The 20,307-nt window shown below is 40.2% G+C and overlaps 1 protein-coding gene across 2 annotated transcripts; it reads left to right on the top strand.

Annotated features, from left to right (window-relative positions):
- Positions 1–7,094: 7,094 nt before the first annotated feature.
- Positions 7,095–18,600, top strand: HRH4 (histamine receptor H4). 2 transcript variants are annotated; one of them, XM_055559151.1, is made up of 4 exons: positions 7,095–7,402; positions 13,146–13,309; positions 17,663–17,767; positions 17,862–17,979. In XM_055559151.1, the coding sequence occupies exons 1-4, from the start codon at positions 7,150–7,152 to the stop codon at positions 17,868–17,870; spliced, it is 531 nt and encodes a 176-aa protein (XP_055415126.1). In that variant the 5' UTR covers positions 7,095–7,149; the 3' UTR covers positions 17,871–17,979. The 2 variants fall into 2 exon arrangements, with proteins under 2 accessions (XP_055415126.1, XP_055415125.1); XM_055559150.1 differs by having other exon boundaries at positions 17,663–18,600.
- Positions 18,601–20,307: the final 1,707 nt, after the last annotated feature.

Below are 20,307 nucleotides of genomic sequence, written 5' to 3'. Positions count from 1 at the left end.
TCCTGGAGGAGGAAATGGCAACCCACTCCAATACTCTTGCCTGAAAAATCCCATGGACAGAGGAACCTGGTGGGCTACAGCCCAAAGGGTCGCAAGGAGTTGGACACGGCTGAGGAAAAGTTTTCTTACAATTAGGAAATACACCTGGCACCTGATCACATTGACCCCCCCCCCCTTAGGCTATAAGATACTGCAAGTACTTGTGACTGCTAAGTGGACTTTGGTTTGGATATGACATAGAGCTTCCCACAGCCATCCACACAGCCTTTCAGGCTTTTCATTCTCAGGAGGGTGGGCCTACCAAGTTATACTGAATTCTTTTCCTTTCTCTGTGATCCAAGTGTCTCCATTGTTCCTCTACCTCTTTATGGCTTTTCACCCACAGTGCTGGGCAAGAAGCTATTTTCACACACAATGTTTTGACGGAACATTTAGAAGATGAACTTCTACTCCTGTATTCCAGAAGATGAACTTCTTATCTCATATTCCTTAAACCTTCACTATCAAAATTAATGGGCATGCAATTGTTCATCTAGATGATAATTAATCAGTGTGGATATATATTCCCTTTATTTTCTTCCTAACTCAGGTCTTCCATAATAGCTCTATCCTATGAAATAGGAACCAAAAGGCATAGCCACCTTCGTATTTTTCATACGGTTACTGTCAGACCTTTCGTTCATCCATCATGGGGACACAGACCACTCTCACAAGTGTATATATGTATGTTCACTGGGTTGGCTATTCTGCTTACTTCTTGATTATTCAAAAGAGAAGATTTGATAAATGAGTCCTTCACCCAAAGGGCTTCTGAGTTAAAACTAAGAGAATAATATTCTCTTGCTCTATGCTTCTCTTAAGGCACCAAAATTTATTAGACTTTGCCTTTTGTAACACCTATTGATTAGCTAACTTCCCCTTAGCAATAATTTCAATTTTCTTCCACTTATCACTAATTTGATCCAAACATTTCTCCCTAATGAAGGTCCCTCTGGTTAGGTCACTGGGTTGGTCTATATGGCTGGCCCAAGATATGATAATCCTAAACAATAAGGTCCTATAGTAGAGCATAGCGAACTACATTCAATACTCTGTGATAAACCATAATGGAAAAGAATATGAAAAAGATATAACTTTATATATATATATGTATCTTTTTGTATCTGTATATATATCTGTATCTGTAACTTTTATATATATATATCTGTGTATAACAGTCACATTGCTATACAGAAGAAATTAAACATAACACTAAATCAACTATAAGTGCATACCAAGTTGCTTCATTCACATCCAACTCTTGGGATTCTTAATGGCAGCTCTAGTTTTAGGGATTAACCACCACTGAGAAAGAAAATTTTGATGAAATAGGGAGGACTTGTTTGTAAATTCCTGTAAAAGATAAACCCTTTCTCCTTAATTTCACCACAAAAGTGTAATCATCTATCTCACAGAAGCCTATTTTTAATTCCCCTCACCTTATGTTGCAAAACACAGCGCTGGAGGTTTGTATATCAGTCCTCTGGTTCTTTGTCATGGCCATCTTCTTAAGTAAGTGTGTTTGTTATCCATGCCAATTTTCTATTAACCTGTGCTTAGTCCTTCAGTCGTGTCTCATTCTGTGAGACCCCATGGACTATAGCCTTCTGGGTTCCCCTGTCCATGGGATTCTTCAGGCAAGAATACTGGAGTGGGCAGCCAGTCCCTTCTCCAGGGGATCTTCCCAACCCAAGGATCGAACCTGGGTCTCCTTCATTGCAGGTGGATTCTTCACCTTTGGAGGCACCAGAGAATCCCCTCTATTAACCTACTACTTTTGGATGGATAAGTAAAATAAGTCAACGGTATGTGATATTATTTTCCTTATTGTTGCCTGCATGGGCAGTGAATGGAGGACCTTGATATCAAGAGATGTCACTGGAAGGCTAAATTCATTCTAAGTCTCTACCAAGTGTGAGGTAAGAGGAATGGGAAGAACCAGTTTGCTTCTTCCTTCATCAGTCTTTTTCCTTTGGAAAATTATATATATTCAAAACACATGTAGATTCTGAAGTATATATCATTTTTTATTACCCAGATCATACTCTTGGTTTTTGAAGCGGTTAACCTAATAAGTACATATGAAGTAGAATTGTCCAATAAGGAAGCTCCAGGCTCAGCTTATGGTTACCAAGTGAGAAAACCATAGTTTTTTTTTTCCCTTCCATTGAAATTATAAGAAAAGGGAAATGTAGCCAATTCTTCACTTTAGTAAATTTAGAAGCACTGCAAATGAAATTAACATATTATAGTGGGGTAGAATATATTAATACAAATTTCTTTATACTTTAACATGTCATATAGGATATACGAAGTATTTTGGTGTAAAATTTGAACATATAGTTTCATTTATAAAATACAAAAATGGGCATAATTAATTTATGATTATAAATGTCAGGACAGTTTTACCCACAAGGGTTGACTGACTAGGTAAGGGAATTTTTGAGGTGCTTAACTCCAATACTTTGACCACCTCATGTGAAGAGTTGATTCATTGGAAAAGACTCTGATGCTGGGAGGGATTGGGGGCAGGAGGAGAAGGGGACGACAGAGGATGAGATGGCTGGATGGCATCACCGACTCGATGGACATGAATTTGAGTAAACTCCGGGAGTTGGTGATGGACAGGGAGGTCTGGAGTGCTCCGATTCATGGGGTCGCAAAGAGTCGGACACGACTGAGCAACTGAACTGACCTGACCTGAACTGTTTCTTTTTTAAAAATCTCTCCTTTATTTATTTAGGTCATGCCATGTGGGATCTTTGTTCCCTGACCAGGGATGGAATCCAAGCTCCCTGCATTGGAAGCATGTAGTCTCAACCACTGGACCACCCAGCCTCATAAAGTACACACACATAAAGCCTGTGTGTACTTTATACAGTTGTGATTTATGTACTTCTGTTGTATATATCATACTTAGACAAAAAAATAATAAGACAAAATGAAACAAAATGCAGCCTTAGCCCTTAGCAACTTACTTCTGTTTAGAGGAAACAAGCAAGAAAACTTCCATTTCTGTTGTTCTTCATTCCTTTGTATAGATTCCTATTTCCATTTGGATCTACTTTCCTCTGCCTGAAGAACTTCCTTTCACATTTCTTGTAGTGCTAGTTTCCTGATGGTGAATCCTTTCAGCTTTTATACATCTGAAAAATTCTTTATTTCAACTTTTTTTTTGAAAGCTATTTTTATTAGGTACAGAATTCTAAGCTGATGGTTTTTTTTTTTCAGCCCTTAAAAGATGTTGACTAATATCTTCTTGCTTACATTGTTTCTGATGAGAAATCCGCTGCCATCCATATATTTTTTAATTGTGTATGCAATTTTCCTCCTCTGGCTGCTCTTAAGACTTTTTCTTAAAACACCGGTTTTTAAGGGTTTGATTTGATGTGCTTTGTGCAGTTTTCACCAAGTTTCTTGTGTTTAAATTTCACTGCACTTCTTGGCTTATAGTTTTCATCAAATGATGAAAGCTTTTGGCCATGATTTCTGCACTTTTCCCCCTTATGTTCCCTCCTCTCTACCTTCCTGCAGGGACTTATGTAGGTATATATTAAGTCACTTGAAGTTGTTCTACAGTGTAGTAAAGCTCTGTTAAATTAAAAAAATTCTCCTTTATGTCTGATTTTCACTTTGAGTAGTTTATATTGCTCTGTGTTCATGTTCACGATCCTTTCTTCCACAATTTCTGATCTGTCATTAATCTTTTCTAATGTATTTTTAGTTCATACATTTTAGTTTTCATTTCTAGAAGTTTCACTTGGGGCTTTTAAAAATATCTTTTTTATCTATGTGTTTAGTCACTCAGTTGTGTCTGACTCATTGGACCCCATGGACTGTAGCCCACCAGACCCTTCTGTCCATGGGGATTCTCCAGGCAAGAATACTGGAGTGGGTTGCCATGCCCTCTTCCAGAGGACCTTCCCAACCCAGGAATTGAACCAGGGTCTCCTGCATTGCAGATTCTTTCCAGGTGAGCTACCAGGGAATCCCTTTATATCTGTTATCAGTTCAGTCGCTCAGTCGTATCCGACTCTTTATGACCCCATGAACTGCAGCACACCAGACTTCCCTGTCTATCACCAACTCCCAGAGCTTGCTCAAACTCATGTCCACTGAGTCAGTGATGCCATCCAACCATCTCATCCTCTGTTGCCCCCTTCTCCTCCTGCCTTCAATCTTTCCCAACATCAGGGTCTTTTCCAATGAGTCAGTTCTTTGCATCAGATGGCCAAAGTATTGGAGTTTCAGCATCAGTCCTCCCAATGAATATTCAGGGTTGATTTCCTATAGGATGGACTGGTTTGATCTCCTTGCAGTCCAAATGACTCTCAAGAGTCTTCTCCAACACCACAGTTCAAAAGCATCAATTCTTTGGCACTTAGCTTTCTTTATAGTCCAACTCTCACATCCATACATGACTACTGGAAAAACCATAGCTTTGACTATATGGACCTTTGTCGGCAAAGTAATGTCTCTGCTTTTTAATATGCTGTCTAGATTGTTCATAGCTTTTCTTCCAAGGAGCAAGCATCTTTTAATTTCATGGCTGCAGTCACCATCTGCAGTAATTCTGGAGGCCAAGAAAATAGTCTGTCACTGTTTCCATTCTTTCCCCATCTCTTTGCCATGAAGTGATGGGACCAGATGTCATGATTTTAGTTTTCTCAGTGTTTAATTTTAAGCCAGCTTTTTCACTCTCCTCTTTCACTTTCATCAAGAGGCTCTTTAATTCCTCTTCACCTTCTGCCATAGGGGTGGTATCATCTGCATATCTGAGATTATTGATATTTCTCCCAGCAATCTTGATTCCAGCTTGTGCTTCATCTAACCTGGCATTTTGCATGATGTACTCTGCATATAAGTTAAATAAGCAGGGTGACAATATACAGCCTTGACGGACTCCTTTCCCAATTTGGAACCAGTCTGTTGTTCCACATCTGGTTCTAACTGTTGCTTCCTGACCTGCATACAGATTTCTCTGGAGGCAAATAAGGTGGTCTGGTATTCCCATCTCTTTCAGAATTTTCCACAGTTTGTTGTGACCCACACAGTCAAAAGCTTTAGCATAGTAAATGAAGCAGAAATAGATGTTTTTCTGGAATTCTCTTGCTTTTTATATGATCTAGTGGATGTTGGCAATTTGATCTCTGGTTGCTCTGCCTTTTCTAAATCCAGCTTGAACAACTGGAAGTTCTTGGTTCATGTACTATTGAAGCCTGGCTTAGAGAATTTTCAGCATTACTTTGCTAGTGTGTGAGATGAGTGTAATTCTGCGGTAGTTTGAACATTCTTTGACATTGCCTTTCTTTGGGATTGGAGTGAAAACTGACCTTTTATAATCCTGTGGCCGCTGCTGAGTTTGCCAAGTTTGCTGGAATATTAAGTGCAGCCCTTTCACAGCATCATCTTTTAAGATTTGAAATAGCTCACCTGGAATTCTGTCACCTCCACTAGCTTTGTTCTTAGTGATGTTTCCTAAGGCCCACTTGACTTCACACTCCACGATGTTTGGCTCTAGGTGAGTGATCACACCATTATGGTTATCTGGGTCACAAAGATCTTTTTTGTACAGTTCTTTGTATATTCTTGCCACCTCTTCTTAATATCTTCTGCTTCTGTTAGGTCCATGCCATTTCTGTTCTTTATTGTACCCATCTTTGCATGAAACGTTCCCTTGGTATCTCTAATTTTCTTGATGAGATTTCTATGGGGTTTGATTCTAAATGTGATTTCGCCCCTCCTACTGTCTGGTTGGGGCTTCTCCTTTGCCCTTGGAAGTGGGATATCTTTTTTTGGTGGGATCCAACATTCTCCTGTTGATGGTTGTTCAGAGCTTAGTTGCAATTTTGGAGATTTCACAGGAGAAGATGAGTGCACATCCTTCTACTCTGCCATCCTGATTTTTAAAAATTGTATCTGTATATATCTGTTTAAAAATATGGAATACAGCTAGAATAACTGCTTTAATGTCTTTGTATTGGTGTCAGTTATGGGTTTCAGTGATTCATTTTTCTCTGCATTATGGGTGTTATTTGCCTGCTTCTTGGCACATTTGATTATTCTCAATTGGATTTCAGACAGTATAAATTTCACCTTGTTGGGGACTGGATATTTTTATGTTCTACAAATACTCTTGAGCTGCTGTTAAGTCACTTGGAACTAGTTTGATCCTCTCAGGTTTTGCTTTTAAGATTTGTGAGGCAGGATCCTAGCAGTATTCAGTAAGGGGCTACCTATTTCTGACTACTGAGGCAAGAGCTTTCTAAATATGTAATGCCTCATGAATGGAGATTGCGTGTCTAACTGGTGGGAACAAAGTTTGTAACTGGCTCCCTGTGACTCCTGGGTGTTTTTAATCTTTTTGAGTGGTTCTTCTTCCTGTCTGAGAACATTTCCCCACCACTGTGCTGGTCAGTATCCTGGTGAATGCTTGAGGAGAGCCCTCTGCAGCTCCCCAGCACAGAGTTCTGTCTGGTACTGCCCAACTCTCAGCTTAACCTCCCTATCTCAGGGAATTTACTGGGCTTCCCCTGGATACCCTTCTCTGCTCTGTGCCTTGGAATCTCTCAAGACAATGAGCTGGGGCAACTGCAGGGCTCTCCTCATTTTCTCCTCTTCTCTCAGGGATCGATATTCTTCATTGTCTGATGTCCTGTGCCTCAAAAACTATGGTTTCATATATTTGTCCATTTTTTTTTCACTGTTTCAGCTGCGGTGGTGAATTCAGCCCCTGATATTGTATCTTGGTCAGAAGGAGACATTTAACTGGATTTATATCTTCTCATTTGAGCCCAATTCCTTACCTATAGAGTGCATCAATTATATTTTATACAATATTGCTCTATTAGTGGGAAATAGATGAGCTACATCAAAATGTCTAAGATAAAACCTTTCACTGTCTTTGGAAACACTTCTTCAGTGTCAGTTAAGAGGAAACTGTTACCACAAGTTTGCTTTTATCAAGAATCAGGAAGTACTGTGAGATCAGCATTAGACTTTTAAAAAATGTTGTTATGTGTAGGACACTGTATATTTTAGGTATTCGACTGGAAAGACACTTGTCGGAATTGTCTTGCTGGCTTAGTTTGCTGTATTAAGTTTGATGTCATGTCTACTCATGGCATAAATTCTTCTCATGTGATGCCATTTACTAATGACACAAATTCTTCTGCTGTGATGCCAGCTAGTAAAGACATATATTCTTTTTCAAACATTGCTTTAGCATTTTTAATGAGCTTACTAGCTTTTGCTATAATGCTAGGAAATGCTGTGGTCATTTTAGCTTTTGTGGTGGACAAAAATCTTCGACATCGAAGTAATTACTTTTTCCTTAACTTGGCCATTTCAGACTTCTTTGTTGGTAAGTTACATTTAAGATAATCTTTCTCGATTATAATTTATTTCTAAAAACATAAAACAAGCTTTTATTATTTCAAAGGACTATATAAAATTGGGTACTATTAGAAATAAAAAATTTAAGGATTTAAATTCAGGGGAGGCTGTATGGCACTATATGGGAATGATATATATATATATATATGTATGTAAATAAGGTTTGTAGGGGAATTTTCCTCTAAAAACAGTTTCTTTTTATGGAATAAAAGTAAGTCCAGAGTTGCTTTAATCTAAGAGTTATTTTTGTTTCTGGAGCTATTTTCCTTGCATGTTTAGGTTTATAAGTATTCCTTTTTAAGTAAGCATAGTTTCTTTAATATCACAGTGTTGGAGTTATAGGAAATGATGCATGTACTGGTAATTGGCACAATCAGAAAATAGGATGTTCAGGTCAAATAGTATAGTTGATATTATTTTATGATATGATACATCATAGCATGTTATAAAGTACACCCAACACCAACCTACTTTGTGTATGATATGGTATCATAGTGCTAAATAACTGTAAGATCATAGAAATCAAAGTAATCTTTCTTTGAAAATGTACACTTCATAATTTCTTACTGCCTGATGATCATTTTCCACAATCCTTATAATAGTGAGTGTATAGTGAAAGTCACTCAGTTGTGTCCAACTTCTTGTGACGCCCATGGACTGTACAGTCCATGGAATTCTCCAGGCCACATTACTGGAGTGGGTAGCCTTTCCCTTCTCCAGGGGATCTTTCCAACCCAGGGATTGAACCCAGGCCTCCCACATTGCAGGCGAATTCTTAACAAGCTGAGCCACCAGGGAAGCGCATATCCTTGTAATAATAAGTAAATATGCAGAAGTGTCTACTGCTGATATTGTTTTATAGGACCTCCTAGTTAATTTGTTATTGTGTATAGCTACATAAACACTTACAGTTATGTTAAAATGAAGCAAAACTAATAGAACAATTAAAGTTTAGTGCCTGGAACATAGTGATTGCTCAACTTGTGTTAGTCTTTTCACTCTTGATTTCTCTGTAGACAAATGTCAACTCAAACCGAGTTCACAAATGTTAGTAGAGTACCTACCATGTATAAGTACTGTTAAGTACCAAGTGCAATTAGATGATGATGAGAGATAGACAGGACTAGGCTAATCTGTTTCTTTTTTAAGCCTTCAAAATAGTACAGTAGCTAAGAGAAGTTCAGAAATGACTAACAGGACAAAGTGATGTGAGAACCTACAAAGACCTACCAAGTGTTATAGGCACTCAGAGGCGGGGTGGGGGGTGGGGGAACACATTTTGTTAGGGCGTAGTGGCCTCCAAAATGAACTTAAGGGGATGGGAATAATTTCCATAGGCAGAGTTGGGGAGGGCAGAGAATTCTAAGAATCAACAGCGATATGCTGATAGAAAATCATTGCGTATACCTTCCTAAGTGTGAGCTCCAGGCTGGCTTGTGTGCAAATGGGCTATATGAGAACAGCAAAGGGTGAAGATGAAATAGTTGGAATCTATACAAGGAAGGCCTTTGAATACTAGTGTGAGTCTGGATTGGAGCTTATTCAGAAGGCAATGTGACATTTAACTGAGTGACTGGGTTGAAGCTTCACATTAGAGGCATCAGAAGAGATGTAGGAGGTGGGTGAAGCTGGAGCAGGGGGCGGCTTGGTTTCTGAGAATCCTGCAGTGACCTTGGCAGAAATCAGCAGTGAGGCTCTGAGCGAGGGTCAGTTCAGTCACTTAGTCATGTCCAACTCTTTGCAACCCCATGGAGTGCAGAATGCCAGGCTTTTCTGTCCATCACCAACTCCTGGAGCTTGCTCAAACACATGTACATTGAGTCAGTGATGCCATCCAACCATCTCATCCACTGTTGTCCCCTTCTCCTCCTGCCTTCAGTCTTTCCCAGCATCAGGGTCTTCTCCCAGGAGGTAGTTCTTGCCATCAGGTGGCCAAAATATTGGAGTTTCAGCATCAGTCCTTCCAATGAATATTCAGGGTTGATTTCCTTTAGGATTGACTGGTTTGATCTCCTTGCAGTCCAAGGGACTTACAAGAGCTTTCTCCAACACTGCAGTTCAAAAGCATCAATTCTTCGGCGCTCAGTTTTCTTTATAGTCCAACTCTCACATCCATACATGACTGCTGGAAAAACCATAGCCTTTACTAGATGGAAATTTGTCTGCAAGGTAATGTTTCTGCATTAAATAAAAAGCTGAGACATTACTTTGCCGACGAGGGTAAGAGTGGAAATAAGTTCAGGAGGCAGAGATGCAATGGGGGTGGGGTTGTCAGGCAGGAGAAAGATGTGTTAAAGATTGAGTTCTGGGGACAAGAGAAGTATGACATTCCTCAGAGAAATAAGGAGCATTTGGGAAAGCAGTTTATGCTTCTGATATTGCAATGATAAAAGTTTTGGAGGAAACCTCTAGTTGGAAAGATTGACTTAGGAATCCAGGTATAAAAATGACAGGATCACAGAAAAAAGTGGAGAACTAATATAGAAGCATTAAAAACATGCAGCAGTCTTGTTTTTCTCCTCAGTTCTGCCCCTCCAGGTAACCAACACTAACAACTTGATATAGATCCTTCCATATCACTCTCTTTGCTCATGTGTGCATGGTTGTGTCAGAGAAGGCGATGGCACCCCACTCCAGTACTCTTGCCTGGCAAATCCCATGGACGGAAGAGCCTGGTAGGCTGCAGTCTATGGGGTTGCTAAGAGTTGGACACGACTGAGTGACTTCACTTTCACTTTTCACTTTCATGCACTGGAGAAGGAAATGGCAACCCACTCCAGTGTTCTTGCCTGGAGAATCCCAGGGACGGGGGAGCCTGGTGGGCTGCCGCCTATGGGGTCACACAGAGTTGGACACGACTGAAGTGACTTAGCAGCAGCAGCAGTATGGGTGTGTGTGCTCAGTTGCTCAGTCATGTCTGACTCTTTGTGACCCCATGGATTGTAGCCTCCTAGACTCCTCTGTTCCATGGGATTTTTCCAGGCAAGAATACATTTTCTTCTCCAGGGGTTCTTCCTGACACAGGGATTGAACCCAAGTCTCCTGCTGCCGAGCCATCAGGGAAGCCCTTTATGCTCACATAAACAGATAAAGTGAAAGTGAAGTCACTCAGTTGTGTCCTATCCTTTGTGACCCCATGGACTGTAGCCTACCAGGTGCCAGCTGATTTGGTGCCTGGCGAGGGCTCTCCTCCTGGCCTGTAGATGGCTGCCATCTTGCTTCATCCTCATCCAGCCTTGAGAGACAGCGAGCAAGCGAGCTTCCTGGTATTTCTTCTTCTAAGGACACTAAGCCTGTTGGATTAGGGCTCTACACTTACAGCCTAATTTAACTTTAATTACCTCCTTATAGGCCCTATCACTCTGGGGATTCGGGCTTCAGCATGTGAATTTTGGGGGAGGGTGACACATTCAGTCCACAATACCTTCAATACAATCTCTGTTACCACTCATTACTCTGTTGGTCCAAAGAATTCACTAGGGCTTTCAGCTTCCCCTCTACCTTTTGACTGTCATTTTCTCATGGAAGATGCAGTTTTTTTTTTTAAGTTTATTTTTAATTGGAGGATGATTGCTTTACAATATTGTGTTGAAGACCCAGGTTCGATCCCTGGGTCAGGAAGATCCTCTGGAGAAGGAAATGGCAACCCACTCCAGTACTCTTGCCTGGAAAATCCCATGGACGGAGGAGTGTGGTAGGCTACAGTCCATGGGGTAGCAAAGAGTCAGACATGACTGAGTGACTTCACTTTCACTTTTCTGCCATATATCAATATGAATCAGTCATAGTTATACATATGTCCCCTCCGCTTTAATCTCCCTCCCACTTCTCACAAGATGTAGCTTCTTAACTGGCTTCAGAAAGAAGGGGCTATTCAGGATTGACAGCAATTTTTAATGAAACTAGACTTCCCCATTTTCATCTATTCATTCAGCCGATACTGATTTATTTTGAACCAGGCACCCTTTTAGGTGCTGGGGATATATCAGGGAAAATACAGTAAAAAAAAAAATCCCTGCCCTCATGGTGCTTGTATTTTTTCTGGGAACATGGGTGGTGAGACAGACAATAAGCAATATAAATAAATAAATAAAATTACACAACATTTTAGAGGTTGATCATTTGCTATTGAGAAAAACATAGGGAGGAGGAAGTATGTTAGAGGTAGAGGTTATAGTGTAAACTCAGGGTTAGGGCTCGCTGAGGAAGATTCATTTGAGTAAACAGAAGGAGGCTTCTTAGAGGGAAGTGTGCTGCATACCAGGATACCCGTGCAAGGATCTGAGAGTGTGGGTGTGGGTGTGGGTGTGGGTGTGGGTGTTGGTGTGGTGTATTTGAGGTCAGATAGGGCGAAGAGATATCACTGCCAACAAAGGTCCATACAGTCAAAGCTCTGTTTTTTCCGATAGTCATGTATGGATGTGAGACCATACATGGATGTGAGTCATGTATGTCCGACCATGAACTGAGTGCCAAAGAATTGATGCTTTTGAATTGTGGTGTTGGGAAGACTTTTGAGAGTCTCTGGGACCGCAAGAAGATCAAACCACTCAATACTAAAGAAAATCAACCCTGAATATTCACTGGAAGGACTGATGCTGAAGCCGAAGCTCCAATACTTTGGACACCTGATGTGAAGAGCCAACTCTTTGAAAAGACCCTGATTCTGGGGAAGATGGAAGGCCAAAGGAGAAGTGGGCAGCAGAGGATGAGACAGCTAGATAGCATCACTGACTCAATGGACGTGAATTTAAGCAAACTCTGGGAGATAGTGGAGGACACAGGAGCCTGACTTGCTGCAGTTCATGGGGTTGCAAAGAGTCAGACATGACTTAGTGACTGAACAATAACAAGGGTTAACAAGAAGAGGAGTGAGCCAGGAGTGAAGGAGTAGCAGAGGGTTTTTTCTCTCACACTGTCCCTGCCTTACAGAGTTTCTATGACAGTTAGATGAGATGATATATGTAATGCACACAGGAAGTGTCTGGCATATGGTAACTGTACAATACCTATTAGCTGCTATTAATTTATTTGAGTTACATGTGTGAGCCATTAGTCAACTCTAGATGTTGTGAAAAATACAAAGGTTGACTTCCAACACGGTCCCAATCTTAACACGTGACAATATTATAAAGTAGGATGTGTCTGTATACGAGAGAGGGAGAGATGACTGAGGTGCCAGGAGAGGGCAGGTGGCAAAGGGTCACTTCTACCTAGGAAGTTCCAATAAAGATGATAAGAAAGATATCATTTTTTTTTACACTAAGTGAAGAATGAGAAGGAGTTAAATAGACTTCTCTGTAAAAGAGAGATCTTCAAGCAAGAAGAATGTTCTTGGCAAAATCAAAAAGATGTGGCAATGTGAGATGTGTTTAGGGAAGGGCGGCCCATCCTGTCTGGGTTGGATCATGAAAGCAAAAGATGATGGGTGCTGTGTATGGCTGGAAATACATGTTGGGACCTGAACTTAATTTGGAAAGTAACAAGGAGCTATTGAAGGTATGATGTTTGTGACAGCTATTTTTAAAATGGTATTTACAGAACATGTAGGAGATCAGTCCTGAATTTGCTGATGAAATACCATGAATTTCTAAATTATAATCAAGCAGTTTTTGGTCATTTCAGATAGTTCTTTGTGTCGTGTTTGCATTTCTTCGTATTCATTGATACGTGCTATATTTGTTAACCTTCATTTTTTTCCGCCCATGCAGGTATGATCTCCATTCCTTTATTCATCCCTCACAAGCTCTTCAACTGGGAGTTTGAAAATAACGTTTGTGTCTTTTGGCTCACTACTGACTATCTTTTGTGTACAGCATCTGTGTATAACATCGTACTCATCAGCTTTGATCGATACCAGTCAGTCTCGAATGCTGTAAGTCAAAACATTAATTTATCCTGCTTAGAAGATTATATATTTGTGAATTTTATAAATTTTGGGTCCCTAAGCAAAAAATTTTGTTTGTTTAATTGACCAACCTTAGAGAAGCCTGATTACCCTTTTGTTGGCACTAAGTTCTCATTGGCTGTTAGTGAATACTTTCTGTGTGTTTGGTTAAGTCACTCCGCTGCGTCCAATGAAAATGGGAAAATGTCCAGCAGAATCCAAGGCAAGGTGTAAGAAGTGGTAAACTGAGTCTGTAGTAGGTTGGATATGCATGAATCTCACAGTAGGTTTATCTATTCAACTCCTAAGAAAACTTGAGACCTGAATGTTTTCTTCAGGATTGAACTTGGTGGGCAGGTAGAAAGACTCCCAGACTTCCAATTGTCATGAAGAAATTAATTTTGAATGACCAAAGGAAAAAACAGTATGCAGGGAAGCCACAGGTTATAACAGTGGAACTAACCAGTGCCAGTTTAGGACCCATGCCAAGCAAGTCTGAACTAACCAAGATCTGGAATAGTCTCATCAATTAGTTCATGACATTAGTTCTTAAGCAAGCTAAATTTATCAGCAACAAAGGAGAGAATAAGATTGATGTTAGTAAGGATGAGGGATGGGAGGAGGCCACAGAAATAATGGGACAGTGATCTGAAGAGTCTGAGACCTTGATGGGAAACTTCCTTCACTCCTGAGTCCCAGGGACCTAAATGTATGGGGAATGATTGTGTGACAAGGATTTTGTTAAGGACTGGGATACAGAACTGAATCTGCAGAGTCTTTTTTTTTTTTTTTTTTTTTGAGGAACATAACAGTCTAATATGGAAATGGATCCATAAACAAAGGGACTAAGTGTGGTGCTGGAGGCATTGAGAGGCCAGGGACAGCTCTGTCCTGGGAGAGCTGTGCACCTTGGAGGCAGACAGGATTGGGAGGGTGCATTGGATAAAGATAGGATAAAATGCCATTACAAAGAGATTCCAAGCTGAGACTCAGACTGTAAGGCAGAAGTTAATTTTTCTCTCATAGAACAGTTCAGGAAGATTAGAAGGCTCTGCTCCAGGAGCCCACCCAGGGACCCAGGCTCTGTACTCTCTAGAGCAGGCACTTATGGCATCTGTTGCAATTGCTCAAATAAAACTTTATCATCCAAATAGTTGCTGGGCCACACGTGCTCCATGATCAGTGGTTTGCTGACCCCCATCCTAAGTCATTAACCTCCTTGGCATGCTCAAAGTCAAGTTGTTGTCACTTCAGGTTTCAGAAAAGAAGAGCAGAAGGCAGAAGTCCAGGGCAAAGGATTTTCTTTTAACCAAGTAGTGCAGAGTCACACAATCATTTCCACTCACCTTTCACTGGTGAAGTGTAGTCACATGGCCTTACCTTATTGTAAGGGAAGCCAGGAAGTGTGTTCTCTAGCTGAGCTGCCATATGGCAAGGAAGTAGAGAATGGGATGTGGTGGGACAGCCAGACACTTGACATTGAGTACGTCACTGGCACCAGAGTCCACTGCAGTTTGTACTGGACGAACTCTGGAGAGAGTACAGATCAATTTGGATTAGCAATCCAGAAGCCTATGATCTCACATTTTTCAAACTGCAGATAGTAACTCATTATTGAGTCATGAAGTCAGTTCAGTGGCCTGTTACGTCACTTTTTCTTAGAATGAAAAAACATGAACAGAAGTAGAACAGAACTTACAAATTAGTGTATAATAAAGCTAAGAACTGTTTTATGAATACTTCTGTCAGTATCCTTGATTAGGGTTTAAAATGCATTTCTTACTTTAGGTTACAGTCAAAATGTTTGAAAAGCAGTGCTCTAGTTAATTATCTTCCCCATTTGTACTTTTAACATTTCCTTTCCTTCTGGGTTTTCTTTTTAATCTCAACTGAGTGTTCCTAGTTAGTGTTCACTGGGACATTTATTCACTGCAGGCTCAAGCTCTTGAGTGAACCTAAGGTTTGTGTAAAGGAAAGGGGTGGCTTTCCCAGTTAGAAAAAAGGCTTAGACATTACAGAGTTGAGGAGTGATGTCCAGAGAGAAAAGTGGATGGGTTTATTCCTTGGTCTTGCCCTGAGAAATTCCTTGACAATGTGGGCTGTAAACTTGGTGAGGGCCAGGTCAGCTGGATCCGGGTCCCTAGCACACGGCAGAGACGAGTGTAACAGGTGCTAAAGGCAGCGGTGTGTGAATGCTCATGGGGATGCTCAGGCAGCACCAGCACCTCTGTTGGCTGAGTTCCAACACAGCTATAGGAAGCCAGAAGGAAACCTTCAAAGACCACAGGAGCTCATAGGAAGTGATCATGGGGAACAGAGCCCTTGCTGGAGCTAAAAGTCGAGAAGACAATGTAACAGGTCAGGGTGACAGGCGGGACTTGAGAAATGGAAATCTGACAATAACCAGGGAAAGGAAGGCTCAGTGCAAATGGCCATGCCTGACAAGCACTTAGAATGGCCCTGCAATCCCATCTCATTATTAACACCAGCACATTCCAGGGGCTGCTCTGCCTCACAAAAGAAACCTGACTGACAGAATGTTTGGATGTCTTATGGAAGTGGGGAAGGAAGCAGGGTAAGAGGAGACATTCTGAATAATGGACATATTCTGTAAAAGGTGAGAAGTGGGCCACGGATGAGTTTCAGGGAGGCATGGGCCTGGATTCAAGCAATTTTGAACTGTCATCTGTCTAAAATGCTACCCAGAGATGAGGGAAGAGATTGGCATCATCATCTCAATTCCCTTGGATGTCTGTTATCCCATTTGACCTTATACATAACAGAAAAGAGATCACTTTCCAGCGTATTGTACCATATCATTACAAAGGCTGAACAAAGCAATTAAAGAACTAAATGCAGTTTTATGACCATCTGGGTATTGTTACTATCTTCATAATCATTAGACTTAAGTGCAAGTATTAATTAGTGGTATGAGAAGCAGAAGGCAAAAAGATGTACTGTACAAGGGAGCTTGTGGTTAGCACCATATACATTTTAGGTTAGCTTCAGAATTACCAGTAATTTGGAAAAGGGTAAGAAAAAGAGAAAAAAAACCCACTTCCCTGATTTTTTTAAAAAAGTAACTTAAAAAATTTTTCCTTTTACCTCTAGCCCGTTGGTGAGCCCTCCTCAGCACATACAAGCCATTAAAGAAAGACAGTGCTTGGCACTGTTATACCCTTTTAATAAAAATGAGAACATACTTCAGGACAAGACTTAAAAACTTGTCCTTGACAAGTTTTGGTACTTGAAAGATGGTGAAAAGGGAAGTGTGTTCCCACATCATGGGTAAATCATTTCCTTTTCCTTGAGTATAAGCAGAGAAACATGGAACATGGTTGGAAGAAATCTTACTGATCTGAAAGGGGTTTGGAGAGATTGTCTGCTCCAAATCCCCTTAGAAAAGTCTTGGGTCACATGGTTACCCCTAATACGGGTAGTTGGCATCTTAGATTTCTTATAGAAGATATTCTTCAAGATTTTAGAATCTATCAAAGGTCCTGGGATCTGAGAGCAACCCTCCCCCACAGAATCTCATCTTTCCTTATAGAAGCCTGTCCCTGTGCTCAAATGGGCTTAGAACATTCTTCACTCCTAAAAAAGACCGTGGCACTCACCACAGCCACGTCTCCCCAAGTGGCTGGCCACCATTGCTTCAGTACCATTTTTGCTGGGTGGATTCATTTGTAGAAAGAAATGTTAGGTTCTGCTCAGTAACACTGTAGTCTCTTCCTACAGCTGATTTAACTCGCTTTCTTTTTGTGCATCATCTTATGAGAGGAATGTAAGAGTTCTTTCCTTTTTGACCCCACCTTGAAGGCTCAGCATAAACTGCAGAATAGATTCTGTCTTTCGAACTTTTTTTACTGTGACTTCAGTGACAAATGCATTTTACACTGTGATTCGGTATGCACATTTCTCTCTCTCTTATGTATATCTATTAATGCTTTCCCAAAGCAAAAGTTTCATCAAACAATACATATCCTTATGATGTGTGATGCATTCTGACATTGATTATCCCAATTTGTTAAAAATGCTGCTCACGACCCAGCTGGCAGGTTAAAAACACCTTGAGCATGTTCACTCAGTTTCAGTTAACAGTTCAGGTTCGTGTCTGTGGACTAGGAAAAACTGTGTTCTTTTAGATATTAACCTTGACATTTTCCATAGCGTCAAGACGTTTAACCTTAAACTGTTAAGAAAGTCTACATCTCGGCCCAGGGTTCACCAAAACTGTCAGCCCACGGTGCACATCACGGAAACTCCTGAGGGCTGACAGTATGCTTTGTGCAATCAACATGTACTCATTATATTAAAAATCATTTATTTGGTTTCTTTTAGGTGTCTTACAGAGCTCAGCATGCTGGGACCTTGAAGACTGCGACTCTGATGGTGGCCGTCTGGGTGGCGGCCTTCTTAGTGCATGGGCCAATACTAGTTTCAGAGGTTAGGAAGGAACTGGGGGGGGATTGCAAACCTGAATTCCTTAAAAAAAAGCATATCCTTGCCCTCACATTAGTCTTCGAATTCCTGATCCCAGTCTTGCTAGTGGCTTATTTCAACATGTATATTTACTGGAGCCTATGGAAGCGCAGTCATCTCAGCAGGGGGCATTCTGGATTCATTTCTGCCCCTTCCATTAGCAGCGGACGCTCATTCAGGAATGGACTGTTTTCGAGGCCATCTCTTTCCACCCTGGAGGAATCAGCAGCATCCCTTCGTTCTGAGAAATCAGGAAGGAAGAGCAGCCTCTTGTCTTCCTTAAGAACCCAGATGAATAGTTTAACCGCTTCCAAAACGAGCTCTCTCTCCCATTCAGATTCCCTAGTTCTTCACCAAAGGGAACATCTTGAGCTGCGCAGAGGCAAGAAACTAGCCAAGTCACTGGCCATTCTCTTGGGTGTTTTTGCTGTTTGCTGGGCTCCCTACTCTCTGTTCACAATTATTCATTCATGTCGTGGCACACTCGCAGATTTCTCAAACCCTGTGTACGAGTTCACATTTTGGCTTCAGTGGTTCAATTCCTTTGTCAATCCTTTTTTGTATCCCCTGTGTCACAAGCGTTTTCAGATGGCCTTCTTGAAATTATTTCGTGTGAAAAAGCAGTCCATATCATCACACAATCGGTCAACATCTTCTTAAAGATAATCATTTTGCTTATGTAAATTTCAGTCTTGCTCTCACATAAATGAGTCTGGCTTTCATCTTGCCGTTTCCACTCTACTGAAAAAGTCCATAAAATTGTAACACTTGAAAACTTAAACAAACAAATAAAAAACCCCTGGAACCTACAAGTCAGTGGAAAATTATTCTGGTGAATAACAACAGCATCATTAGAAACTGACAATAATATTTTTGTAAACTCAGAGCCACAAAAGCACTATATTTTTCTTAGTCATCACCTCTTCTTTGTCTTTTAGATCTTAAGATAATTTTGATTGTGAAATTCAAAAATTTTGGTTTTCTTTCTATATGTTCAGTGTTGCTACAGTCTTAACTGAATTTCCATTTTTATTTTACAGTGATGAAAACTCATCACGTTTTAAGATCATTCCCTAAAGCATACAGTAGGAAAAAGAGCTCTTTAGCCCTTTGTCCTGGGGGTGGGTAATTCTGTTATGGTCACTGGGCAGTTGAATTAGGGTTTGAGTTGGCAGAACAGGAGGTGAGGGTGCTCAGATGAAAGAGCAGAGGGCATATATACTTCTAGACTCTACATTCCTGATCCGAGAAAAGAAGGAAGTGTAGGATGATGGGGGAAAGAGGAGGTCACTGCAGCTCTTGAAGGTTCTCAATGAAGTTATCTTGGAGTCCCTGGCGATCATAGGATGACAGGGTGAGGGATAGGTAATAGGTTGAAAGGATGGCTTTCCCGTTTCCTTCCTGCCCCCTTGTCCTAACTTGCACATCAGCTAAAACTTCTCCATGAGAAAATAGGAAAGAATGAGAAAGACTAAGAGATCCAAAAGGACTATAAGATTAAACCTGATGTATCTCGTATAACATTCACAGAACTAGTATGTGTCAATAATTATGAATCAAATATATTTCTGTCTTTGATATTTTAACTCATGTGCTCAATATTTTATATTGCAGTGCTTGGAGTGATTCCTTTACTATGCAGTTAATGTAGGTTATACCTAACTGATGAGCTGCATTTTATTAGTCTGGTGACATTTTGTTCTTTTTGTCATTATTAATTTTTTTATAGTGTTCTTTACCTCTCTTTGTCATAACATTTCATTGTGATTTCATAGTTAATCTCTTCAGTAAGATTTTACCAGTACTTCTTCTACAATTTCTTAGAATTCTTATAATACAGATTAGTCATTTTCATATCTTAGATCTTTTAAACTTTTGATTCATCTAAAACATTAAAATATGAAAATCTTTGAAGTATATCATAAATGCTTAGAAATGCACATGGTTTTTTATATATACTTACACGTTAACGTTAGTTTCAAAACAGGAAATACATGTTCAATATTCAATCATAATTGAAAAATTTGAGAAATAAACCCTGATAAACACACAAGTTTTTACAATGCTGTAGCTTGTTAGTTTTAACATTTGTAAATCAGTAGTTGTGGATTTCATCTCATTACTGGAGGTTTGAATGATCATTGAATGGAGTGGCCCCATGAAAACTTTTTCCAGTTGAACCTTAGAGGAAACATGCCTAAATAGTCATATGTATTTTCTAAAGTCAGAAAACATAATATGTATTGTATTTCATTCAATCCAAGATGCTGTCCATCTAAGACATACCATCTTACATTATAAAAGAGAATATGCCATGAAACAAGGTTTAAAAGAATCACACTTATAAGGAAGTCCTATTCTAATTTCAGAATTGTTGAAAAGTGAGAAATGTATGTTTCAGAAGTGATGAAATGTGAGCCAGGTATGAGAAATGAACAGAACAGGGCTAATCTTCTATGAAGTGAGACTCTGAATAAAATACTTTGATGGTACATTCAGGTATT

Source organism: Bubalus kerabau, chromosome 21 (assembly GCF_029407905.1).
Source record: "Bubalus kerabau isolate K-KA32 ecotype Philippines breed swamp buffalo chromosome 21, PCC_UOA_SB_1v2, whole genome shotgun sequence".
Taxonomy (NCBI): Eukaryota; Metazoa; Chordata; class Mammalia; order Artiodactyla; family Bovidae; genus Bubalus; species Bubalus kerabau.
Note: the sequence above shows the minus strand (reverse complement) of the source record. Positions and strands in the feature narration are given on the sequence as shown.